Here is a 13,307-nt window from a genome sequence, read left to right on the forward strand (position 1 = left end):
TGGGAACTTGCAAGAGTTAAGTAGTAGTAAGAATTTCACGATTAAGAATCAATTGGAGGATGACAGGTGGATAAATGAGGGTTTTTTTGCCAATTGTGCCGAGTGTTTTTGCATAAAACTTACAGTTTTGATGTTTCTTTTTGTATAAACCACTGAGTTAACTGCATAAATCCAAATCTCTAGACCAAAACAAATGCTAGGGTTAAAAAGTTAGAGCTCTTCTGGGTACTAACTTGGGTAGCATATTTTTCTTCCAAATGAATGCCAACATATATTTCTAATCAAAATTTCACAACTAAACTCTTAATTAGGAAGTACATCAAATCAAACCTGCCCTTGTGACTCTTCTTTTGAAAAATTAGTGGAGGAGCATATATATTTTACCACATTAGTGTTGTGTCATGGGCTCCATAATTGTCCACTATTGAGGCCGCCATGCACCGATATTGTCCCCATTTATTCACCTAGGCTCCATCCCCTGGGTGGTATCAAGCCCAATGAACCTCATGTGTGGGGTTTATCTCAAAAAGCCTTGATGCAATTAGAAGTGGAACACCTATATTTAAACCTTAGATTATTGTTGGGACTTCTCCGATGGGGGACTATCTTCACATCCATCTTGACTTATATCGAGCCAACCTTTTATACCAACAATGAGTGGATTACATAATATAACAGTTGATTCCTTAACTAATAGTTTGTCATATTAATTCATGTAAGAAGTATGTATCAATTGACAAACTATGCTGCACGTGATTTGCCCCAAGTGTTTCTTTCGGTCTCAATGTCCAAGAAAGGCTTGAGATAAAATATGAGTACAGGCTTGCCACTGTTTACACAAATAATCTCATTGGTAGGAAAGTTTATGCAAATCAAACAAATTTGTGAATTTTATTTGCTCCTTTCTTCTTTAAGACTTGGAGTACTTGTATCTAACTTGACACAAAACCGAGCGAAGTGGCGTTAGGATTCATACAGCTGATCTCATTTAGTAGGGTAAGGCTTTGTTGTTGCTTCTCTGAGACAAAGAGATTGGATAAGGCAGAAGATAGAGCAATAAAGTTAGCAAAGATAATGACTTGGCAGCTCAACCCACATGGGATGAATGGACCTCCGTGGAATTAGCCCTAATTTTTTGAATAATTTTGTGAATGGTGGTCCTTCCCATTTATCATAAGTCCATTTCAATCTGCTGGAAAACCATGTCATTTTCTTGGATTCATTATTATTCTTTCAGTCTCTTTCTGGTAGAACTCAGATAACAGATATTCGCAAACCCAAACCCAAACCCAAACTAAACCCATGCTCAATTTTAGCATCTCAATCTCAAAAGTTCTGGTCCAAAGTAACCCAGGCTCCGGAATTTTTAACCGTTAAATCTCGGTCATTATATCTTTGATTGAAAACCAACGGTTAAAAGAACTCCAGTAGGCATATGGGGCAAACAATACATTTTGTTTTCTTCTAGGATCTTGGAAACTTGAAGGCCTTTGACAACAGTCTTCGACTTGGTTTATGTGATTACACTTGCACGTTTAGGATAATAGAAATTTGTGAGTATTGATCCCCTAACTTGTCACAAGGTGGAACGATGATCAGTTTGGATAACTCTATTAAAACTTTCGTCCCTAATTTGCTCCTTTAAACCTTTTATTTTGGATGTAAATTTTAACATAGAAAATGATCATTGTTCCGGATTGTGATAAGTGCAAGGACAAATACCCATGAATTTTTATGGATTTTTAGTTTATGGACCTTTATTTCACATTCATTCATGTGAACAGAGTATGCATTTTCTCTCCTCTATACCGCTTGTATATGGAGAAAGAATAGTCCCGTTCTCCTAAACTCCCATCACCTCCACTGTTTGTACTAAGAAGTCTAAGATCGAACAATAATTGGCCACAATCTCCTTGGACCGTAGGGTCTAGGAGAACGGGATTGAATGAAAGAGATCAATTAATTTATAGAATTAATTTGGCAAGAAAATGCTAATAATTAGAACAATTGTCTATTACAAGAAAGGATATTTGAGAAGTCCTAATGCAAGTAGCAGATTGATAAGCATGTACTACACTCTTTCAAAGTTTGGACAGACAAATATTCCATTAGTTTACTTGATATATTTACCATTTAACGATTAGATATGCAACCAACCAAATAGAAAATATCATATATCTTAGCGTTAAATGGTTGATGCGTCCAAGGACAAAGCTAGAGATCTGCATAGATGGAGGCACCCTCAAATAACAAAGTCACAAATTAAAAAGTTCAAGAATGTACTCAACAAAACACTTATATATAAATCCATAAGTTTTTTTATACAACTTATTACAATATCCCTAGACGCGTTTTATGTTTTGAAACGTTGCATGACAACTTCATCACTAATACCATCAAATCTCTATCTAAAAAATAGTCATATTATCATTCATCCATTGATCTCTCATCCAATTTCTCAATCGATCTTTAGAAATTTTATGACTGAATATGCTCTTTCAACAATAACAATAATGCATAAAAGAATTAATATTAATTTTACAAGCAATTAAAAAAAATATTTTTTCAACAAAAAATAATTGAGGGGAGGGGGGGCATCGGCCCCTGCTGGGCCTAAGACCATCTCCAACCGAAGGGTCCAAAGGGTCAGAGGGTCGAAAATAGCCCGAAAACCGTCTCCAACCGAGGGCTAGGCCATAGGGCTTTGGAATCTGAGAGGGCCCCACGGAATCGGAGAGGGCTAGAGGGCTGGGCAGAAATATTGGGAATCCTGTCGGTTATAACCGACAGGAATACGTTTATATTATTTAATAACCGACATGAATGCTTAAGAAAAAAAAAATTCAAATGCAACAACTAGCTGACGTCAGCTAGCCGTTGCATTGAATTTTTTTTTTTTTTTTATAGTTTTATTATTATTTTTTATTTACAAAATTTTTCCTATAACTTCTATTTTTAATTTTTTTTTTTTAAATTCTATTTTTTCCTATAACTTTTATTTTACAAATTTTTTTTCATTTTTTTTTAAATTCTATTTTTTCCTATAACTTCTATTTCACATAGTTGCTTTATTTTATTTTAAATTTTATTTTTATCCTATAACTTCTATTTCACAAAATTTGTTTCATATTTTTTTTAAATTATATTTTTTTTCCTATAACTTCCTAAGTCATTATACAACATTAAATTGAATTAAGTAACATGAAACAACATTAAACAATATTAAATAACATTAACCAACATACAAATTATACACTATAAAAAAAAAACATTTAACAATATGAAACTTAAACAACATTTTAAAAAACATTTAATAACATAAAACTTAAACGCCTACTCCAACGGCTAGCTGACGTCACTTAGCCGTTTTTTTTAATTTAAGTTGTAGTTTTTAAATAATAAATTATGTTTGGCCCTATGGCCCTTTGACCCTCGGTTGGAAACGGTTTTTTGTGGTAGGGCTAAAACAAGCCATCTGGCCCTCGGTTGGAGACAGAGGCAAATATGACCATGTACTGTTCATTAAAATATTAATATCTTGGAGAATCTTGAAGGGCCAGAGAGCTAAAACGAGCCCTCTGACCAGCCATCGGTTGGAGATGGCCTAAGTCAACTCCGTCCATAGCCAAGTTTCCACTTTTTGTCACTTTTGTTTGTTGTATCTACAATTATTTATGTTTTCGCATTAAATATTTGGTGGAGGTAGGTTTATTTATTTATTTATTATCACAATTGGTGGAGGTAGTTGTGTTCACACCATTCAATTTGGGTGATAATTTGTTATATAAAGATAGTTGCTAAGTTGGTCCTGCAACAAGATACACAAAAAAAAAGAACCAAATTTAATATAAAATGTGAAAGTAAATGTGCTTTCAATGCAAGTTTTCTAACCTGCGTTGCACATGTAATACTCTTCACTTCTATAACATTTGAAGCATCAAACTAGGACATGTCCTGCATTGTGAAATTGAAGCCTTACCTAACAGTATAATATGTTTGGTTCATGCACGACGCATATCCAGAGGTTATTGTCAATGTGTTGGTCGCGTGTTTGACTCAAATTCAAAACAAACAAGACCATAATGTTTTTTATACGGGTCAAATTATATCAGAACTTGGTTTGTTTGTGATAAGTGTTTTAGTTTGTTATTAGCAATGGAGGTCAAACCTTACAAAAATTACTCGTTTGAAGCATTATGTAACAAGCAGACATGAAGATAACCACATTACACTAGTATTATTACCCAGACCAAATATGCTTTCATCTCTGCACTTAACTTCGAATCACTTTCCCCTGCTAACCATAAATATTCGGATTGACATGTTTATCTTATTTATAAGAGACTTTTCAATGTAACCAAAATACAAGACGATATGCATGTTATTGTACAAGTAGAAGAAATTTTTTTCAACTATCATTCTACTCATACAATGACAATGGCGTATGTATTGAAGTTTGGTGCGCATTGAAACACCTTTCCTTATTTACCCTTATGAGCGCAGAAATTGATCCAAATGTCAATCCACACGCATGAATGCAGACTGCGACATATCATACCGGTTCCTTTACTGCAAATGATTCTTGAAACTTTCCAAAATTAATGATTTCCTTAATCCAAGGTTTTGCCTCCAATGATTCCAAATTTAGTACAACTAGGGCGCCTTAACAAATTTGTTTAATTACAAAATTAATATTTATTTATCAATAAATTCATGAAAAAAAAAAAAACCTAATTAGAAACGAACCGCGTTTTGTGCCTTCATTCATTTATTCAACTTCCCCTCTCCCACCCAATTTCTCAATTACCCAAACCCCTTCTTCTCCTTCTTGAAATCTCTTCCTCACCAAAACATTACTCCCTCTCTCTCTTTCCTCCTCCTCTCTCTCTCTCTCTCTCTAAAAGCTCCCAAACCCACCTCCACAATCCTCCTCTCTTTCTCTCTCTAGAACTAGAAGCAACAATCTTATTCCCTTCAGAAAACAAACGAGACACAAACCAAACCAAAAAGTCTCTTTCTCTCTGTGTGTGTCTGTGCGAGAGAGAGAGAGAGAGAGAGAGAGAGAGAGAGAGAGAGAGAGATGGGGTGCTCTGCTTCAAGACCCCTCACCCTTCTAACCAAAAACCCAGAACAGAATTCACAAATTGCTCCTACTTCCTTCCAAGACTCTTCCAATTCCTCCCCACTTCTCCCCACCTCCAGAAGAGCTCTCTCAATCTCCTCCGCCCCTCTCGTCCACCACCCTCCTCTCCGAAAAGGCGACACTCACCACCTCGTCTCCCTCACCTCCACCACCTACGGCTCCCTCCGTCTCGACCCTCCATCTCCCTTAAACCCCCTCCTCAATCTCAACGTTCACGATTCTCCTGAACATCACCCCCACCCCCAACAACACTCCACCTCCTCCCCCGACTCCGTCATCAACACCTGGGAACTCATGGATGGTCTCAACGACTCCGATTTCCACTCCCATTTCTCTGCAAAACACCCCATTTATGACCGCCCCATCGCTTTTCCCGAGAAGGCCACTTCTTGCAGGTACTCAAGAAGACCGTTTGATTCTTTCGAATCGGCGAAATACTCGGAAGTAAAGGTTGAGCACGCATTGCCAGCCCCTTCTTCTTCTTCGTCGAATTCAAAGCCTCTGTGGCAGCATTTATCCGAGGAATCGTTGTTGTCGAAAATGGACCCCAATGTGGTCTTGACTTACAGAAGAGCATTGTCCTCTAGACAGTTGGGCGACAGCAGCAACAACCGATGCAATGTTGTAAGATCATTCACTTGTACTAGTACACCTTTGCTACATTCCCCATTTTCAAATGCTTGTTTTTGTCTTCCGGGCGCTGAGGATAAAATCGTTATCTACTTCACCACATTGAGAGGAATTCGAAAGACTTACGAGGATTGTTGCGCCGTTCGGATGATATTTAGGGGATTTAGAGTGGCAGTAGACGAGAGGGACGTTTCAATGGACTCGGAGTACAGGAAAGAGTTGCAAAACGCGGTTGGGGACAAGGTGGTGAGTCTGCCACAAGTGTTTGTTAGAGGCAAATATGTTGGAGGCGCAGAGGAGGTTAAGCAACTCAACGAGGCCGGAGAATTGGGGAAGCTTTTGAGGGGGTTTCCGGTGAGGGATGGCGGGTTTGTTTGCGAAGGATGTGGGGATGCAAGGTTTGCACCGTGCCCGACATGTAATGGCAGCCGAAAGCTGTTTGATGAGGATGAAGGGGAACTGAGGAGATGCCAGGATTGCAACGAAAACGGGTTGATTAGGTGCCCTGCTTGCTGCTTGTGAATGTGGTACTGGTATGCCAACTACTGATTGCATATAGCTATTGTTCTTAGGTGCCTAGGGGATTTTGTTTCAAGTTTGTTTAATATTTGTTAGGATTTTGGTTCTTTGTGTTCATTGTCTTCTTGAACAGTATGCAATAAATTTCACATTTTCATGACATTCAATTTTGCAATTCTTTGAATTATTTTGTGTTCGAGTTCGTACCAAAGCTTGTTTGTAACCAATTTGCATTGCTTTGCTCCTGCCATGGTTTCATCACCAGAAACCTCGTCTTCCCAACGCCTTCTGAGAACCTCGTCTCCTCCGTCGGCGCAACTCACTTCTCCTCCATCCTTTCCCTGTCGATGCCGCCCCATAATCCTCCTATTCTTTATCGTGGAACACATACCAGCACCCTGTCATCGTCATCGGAATCTCCATCGTGGAATCTATGGCATTACTGAACACCAACTTTCTCTAAATTTTACCGAATAATTTCAACCTCCTTCATTATTTTTCTTCTGGGTGAAATATCCTTCATAGGGTTAAGATGGATCTGATCTGTCATGGGTTTGGTGAAATTTGAGGGCTGTCATGGCTTCGGAGAATGGAGAGGGAGGTGATGGTGGAGGTAGGTGAGAGAAACTGGATGTTTGGATACAAGTAAAGAGAGGAAATAGTGTGTTGGGTTACAAGGATAGTCGACGTTTGGGGAGCGTTTCATTTGACAAACTAATGAAAAAGACTTGAAAACTTTGAGTTTTAATGATAAGGACAAAATAGAGGGTAAAGTGAATAGTACTAGGATTGATTTTTTAGTGTAAAAATGTGGTTTTTCGTTAAAATGAATAGTATCGTGGATTTTTCGTTAAAATGAATAGTATCGTGGATTTTTCGTTAAAACCCTCTTTTTAGAATTTAGGAAAGGAATCCTTTCAGAATCCCTTCCACCCAAACTTCAAATCCGGACTCTTGAAATATAACTAACTGTTAAAATTATTATAACTTTTAAAGGGACAAGGGTAGTAGACGTTTGGGTGAAATATCCTTCATAGGGTTAGCAAGATGGATCTGATTTGTCATGTCTTTGGTGAAATTTGAGGGCGTGGAGCTGTCATGGCTTCAGAGAATGGAGAGGGAGGTGATGGTGGAGGTAGGGTAGGTGAGGGAGAAAACGGATGTTTGGATACAAGAAAAGAGAGGAAATAGTGTGTTTGGTTACAAGAATAGTAGACATTTGGGGAGCGTTTCATTTGACAAATTTTTTGAATTTAGGAAAGGGATCCTCTTCGGATCCCTTTCACCTAATCCTCAAATTTAGACTCTTGAAATTTGATCCAATGGTTAAAGTTATTATAACTTTTAAAGGAGACTCCTTTTTGTAGCCGTTAAATCAAATTTCAAGGATCCGGATTTGGGGATTGGATGAATTTAATGGAAGAGATCCACAGAGGATCTCTTTCCTTGAATTTAGTAGTTAGCAATTTGGGTACTCTCTAGTGAGCACCCAAGTATTATCCCTTGGGAAATAGCGTAATCTAAATTCTCAATCACTGTCAACGGATGTTAATGGCAGAATCACTATTTTGAAATCGAAGTGAAATGTTGTGAAGAAAATGTGAAGAGGGCACAGGAAGTTAATTGCTCCAGGCCAAGTACATAAATATGAGTGATGCATGGTTGGTTGGTTGTATGCAGTGTTTAAAATTTCTTCAATACAGTCGATGTTTCTAAGGAAATATCCAAAAAGTTAGAGAAAGATATGGAAATAGGGTGAAGTCAAAACTTCACGAGAAACTCTTAAGTTTAGGCCAAAATATTGTCGATATTTCTGACACATTTGTTAAATTTCAGAAAAACTCTTATATTTCGTTCAAACCAATGTTTGACAATTCCTAAAGTTTCATTTTAAATGTCCATCATTTCCAGTTCCATTGATATTGATATTTGACATATCCCTTAATATTTCTACAAATTTGCAATATCGATATTTTAAACATTAGTTGTATGAAAACAAGTTTGGAACATTTTTTAAAGGTCCTGTTTTGATTTAATTTAATTTAATCTTAAAATCTGTTTCCTAACTAGTATCTCAGTTAGTACTTAATCTCAATTTGCTCAAAAATTAACTCTCATGCGATTCTATTACCAAATTCATACTTGATTGTAATGTTTTTTTCTTTTTTTTCTTTTTTTTTGATAAAAGGTAGACTTACATACAAAACAAAAGCTCACAACTAAACATAAACAAAAAATGGGCCAACACAACAACAGCCCAACTTAAGGGTTGAGCCCGAAAAAGAAAGACAGAGAAAAAAACTGAAAACCTTAGCCGCTAAGTTCCATTACCGTAGTCAAAGCAAGCTCCGGCGACCATGAACCAGCAATCCAACAAACACCAGAGGTGAAGACCAACCAAGCCCCAACAACAAAAAGAGAAGCAAACGTCGATGTCCTCCATTGAACTCCACACAGAACCTATCTGCCGTTAACAATGGTATAAAATCGGGGATGAAGTTAGTGGAACCATCAACAACAATATATACATTCAGTCCTCGGGATATACATCAAGCACCTTAATCAAATCTTTAAAAAGGATGAATGTTTAATCTAACAATTATAGAAAAAGTGTAGGGCATTCTAATTTTCCTTTAAATCAATGGAAAACGTATATTTGATACGATGAAATTGCCTCGAAGCCAAATGGTGAACTGATATATTTTTTTTTATAAATGAGAAGGATAAATTGAAATTGAATGTTAGAGGCTACATTTTTTTTTCATTTTAAATATTATTCTTTTATACAACTGTATATTTATATTAAGAGTGTGAGAATATATATCAATATCAAATTTGTCATTCATAAAGTTCAAACTTAAGAATAGGAATCCTACTGAATTGTAATACATTCAGTCCTGCTCTTTTAAGGTCCTCATTTTGAGTAGGACCAAATGCATATTAACCATAAGATTATATTAGTTTAGAGCCAAAGTCTTCAAATATTTAATAACTTAAGAAAGTAAAACCAACTTAAAATCCATGAACCATAAGAAAACTCATTTTCTTGTTTTACTTTATTAAATTGTCAAATATTTTAAGTCTTTGGATCTACACGAATATAATCTTGTGGTTAATATATATTTGGTCATCACAGGTCCTCAAAATGAGAACCTTAAAAGAACATGATTGAATGTACCACAATTTAATGGTATTTCTGTTCTTAAGTTCAAACTTTATAAATGACAAATTCGATATTTGACACACCCCGATCGAGATCAGGGCATGCTGGCCGTCACGTGGAAGTGACGTAACCATGTGCACAGTGCGGAAGCTAATAAAATAATAATGGAAATAGTAATACGAATAAATAAAAACTGGTTTTACATAAAGTGATAACAAGTGCAAGCATAGTGAGACGCTAAGTTCAGAGCATAAGGCCTAAAGCAGTCCAAAAGAAAATGTCACAACAAAAGTACACCCGAAGGTGGGCCTAAGCTGGTGATCGTCTGTCAGAAATGCCGGGAAAATCCTCAAGGAAACCACCAAACGTGCTAGTCAACTAGAACCTGGAGGGGCTCAAAACAAAAGCGTGAGTGGGCAAAAACAAAGCTTTTCGAAAACCAGTTAACAAATAAGTTCTAACCCCTCGCCGTAAAACATGTATACCTCCCAGAAAATAGACATATATATATACCAATCGTGCTCAAGAATATGTCATGCCAAAATCTCAAAATGAAATGCAAGTGCTCAGGTAAAAAATAATATCAATAACATATAGTCTGTCAGCCGGAGTCACCTAATGTGACCTGTACGGCTGAATATAGAGCTCACGTCTCAATCTCAGTAACTAAACCTGCACACGAGTCAGAACCACCTAATGTGGTCTGTACGACAAGCCTGGGTGTAATACATATATATACGCTCAAGTGCTACGATCACGTGAAGGCTGGGCGAATAGTCGCGGGTCACCTACGAGTCGGAACCACCTAATGTGGTCTGTACGACAGGACTGTGCACCTAACTTGGATCTAAGCTGAGCGTGTGGTGCGGGAGGTGAACATCACATGAAGGACTGTGCCCAACTCTGGGCTGGAGCACTAACACCGGGGGTGCAGGTTATGAGCTCTCTAAGCATCTCAAATCATTACTGAATGTAAACATGAATAACACTTACCTGACACTTACCTGTGCGTCCGCAGCACCAAATACACATATATATATAAACAATTAACAATGCAACTAATCATGCATAACAACCGGCAATATAAATATGGCATATAACGAATAAACGTCTTAAAATCACTTTCTGGGAAAAATATAAGTACATAGGTATATGCGGAAAACCAAAAGCCCACTCACTGGTATGTGGAAGGGTCGTAACCTCTCTACCTCGAGTGACCACGCTCGTCCTCGGGATAGGATTCACCTATATGCGAAACAACTACAAAAACGTTAATTTTAAATCAAATAACCAACCTTTAGAAATAACTTCTCATACAATGCTCAAATGGGGTGTATGAATTCACCAACGTGATCTACTCAACCTCAGGAACATCCCCATATTTTTAAAATAATTTTTCACCGTCGCACGCGCCCCCACGCGCCGGGCAAGGCACGGCCACACGCGTAGGCACGTGCCTGGCACGCTGACGGCGTCAGTTGACGCCGTCAGGAATATTCCGTTATCCCTAACAGATTCTGTCAACGGCGTCAGGAATATTCCGTCAGATTTGACGGAATATTCCGTCGTCTTCTTCGGCGAGACTCCGGCGCCGGAAAACCGGGAAATTTTCAAATCGTGATATCTCCTTCGTTTTTCAACCAAATTTCACAAAATTGGTACCAAAATGAAGCTTACAACGAGAGGAACACAATCATACTACTTTCAAGTGCTAAAATCCACAAAATCTCACCTGGAAAATCACCCCAACTTCGGCCAACCTCGAAACTCGTGATCCCCACGTCCAAAACCTTCAAACGAACCACCCCGAGCCTCCTAGGGACCTCACCAAGCTTCCTGCAAGCTTGAAATTCCCAAAAACGTGAGAAATTACGTGTGCATGAACAGTACCAAAATCGGGCATCCCGAGTTCGACATGAAAACGAAGGTATTCTTACCTGAAATGGGTATGGTTGGACTCCTACGAGCCTCACGAGCATGGATAAGTACTTTGTTCCTTCGATCTGGGACGATTTGGGTGGTTTGTGTGTGTGTCCGTAAGTTGTATGGAAAATGGGATGGGAAAGGGAACTCGGGACAGGTGCAGGGAAAGGGAGAAAAGGGTGTGGAGTGTGGGAGTGTGTGTGTGGCTCAAAACATGCCAACAAAACCCAAAACATAACACAAAACGTAAAGGAAACGCACTAGGGGCAAAATCGTCTTTTCACGTGTACGTTTCAAAATTCCCGGGACGAGCTGTCACAATATTAATATATTTTCTCACCCTCTTAATATATATATATATATAGTTGTACAAAAACTAGCCTTCCCATGTTTCTTAAGGGTAATGTCAGAAGAACTAAATTTGTAGACCAAATTTTGTAAACTAAATAACATGAAAGTTGATGATTGTATTATTAAATATCTAGACTTAGTCTGCTTAGTATTACTCGCTTCTTAAATATCTGTAACCAATAATTAAAACTTAATTACAAAGTTTAGTAGATCATAATAACAAATCAACACTGTGAAATGTGAATGACCTGCGAATAGAATAAGGAGGTGTGTGTTTGCCCTCACTAAAATGCACTGGATTGGACTGGACTAACCTTTCCTGGAAGGCTTAGGTTTAATGAGATTAGCTCTCACTCGCTTCGACTAAAGAAGAGACTAGCATTTCTTAGCTAAACCCCCCAAAAACCATGGGATTGCTAATCCCATCTCCAAAAACGATTGCACGATGCAAGTTTATAAATGCTGCAAGTCCACAAGCCCGTAAGCATGCTTTGGGCAACTCCATTTGCCAACTCATTTCCCAGATCTGAAACCTAGCCTCACTGCTACCTAAATCTCAACACCAAAATTCGAAAAAAAAAAAAATGCAAAACGATAACAACAACAATCCTAATAGAAAAATTCTTCCTTATTCTAAAAAATTCCCAGAAATTTGTCATTTTTCCCATAAAATTTCGGAGAGAAATGGATAGAGAAGGGGAGAAAGTAGCTTTGGGACGAAGAGCAATGGAGAGACGGAGACGGAGGAGAGAGTAGTTTTGAGGATGATTTTGCACAAGAAAAACGATTTTGAAGGTTGTGGTTTTTCAGGACAAATGATGGAGAAAAGGAGTGTTATGGGGGACGAAACTAGGAAGTAAAGAAAGAACCCTCCAAACAGAGTCTAGAGAAAGGTTGGATAAAAAATTAAAATATTGTTGAATTAATAAAGGACGGAACGAAAGAGTGTTCTAGACACATAAAACAAGGGGCTAAAGCTTGAATAAAATATATTAAATTAATAATAAAATATTATTGAATGTGTATTAAATAATATAATATTAGGCTTATTATATTAACACCCTGTTGAATAAACCTCACATATTTTATACACCATACATTTACTTTTTCAATTAAAAATTATCTTAATACACCCCACATACTTTCCCATAATACCCTTACACCCCACATTCTCAATATACACCTTACATTTTCTACATACATCCCATATTTTCTATACACCCTACATTCTCTCAAATCTTATAAAGTTTTTAATTTGGATAAAAAATGTCGACTGAGATTTTGACAAAAGATGCCGCCTGAGATTTAAAGCATATGTGGGTTGTTTGCGATTCAACCATTAAAACTCATGTTGTATGTTTTTAATATTTGGTGGTGATTTTAGGTGTTTAATTCTTCATGTAATCTCTATGATCTCTAAAAGATGAATATGAACATAAAAGCTTGAATAATGCAGCAAAAAAAAAAGATTAAATAATTATTGATGTCATCAAAATCACTAAAACAACAAAAAATATGAAGTCTTACCTCATATGAAGCTTCTGAAACATCGATTTTGTGTTTCATTCGTCAAAAATA

The 13,307-nt window shown here is 37.4% G+C and overlaps 1 protein-coding gene across 1 annotated transcript; it reads left to right on the forward strand.

The window, feature by feature from the left end:
- The first annotated feature begins 4,759 nt into the window (after positions 1-4,759).
- LOC137713290 (uncharacterized protein At3g28850) lies at positions 4,760-6,454 on the forward strand. Its single transcript, XM_068452578.2, has one exon. It carries the CDS (start codon positions 5,081-5,083, stop codon positions 6,293-6,295), a length of 1,215 nt encoding a protein of 404 aa, XP_068308679.2. The 5' UTR covers positions 4,760-5,080; the 3' UTR covers positions 6,296-6,454.
- The last annotated feature ends 6,853 nt before the right edge of the window (positions 6,455-13,307 follow it).

This window comes from Pyrus communis, chromosome 14 (assembly GCF_041283825.1).
Source record: "Pyrus communis isolate YQ-2024b chromosome 14, ASM4128382v1, whole genome shotgun sequence".
Lineage (NCBI taxonomy): Eukaryota > Viridiplantae > Streptophyta > Magnoliopsida > Rosales > Rosaceae > Pyrus > Pyrus communis.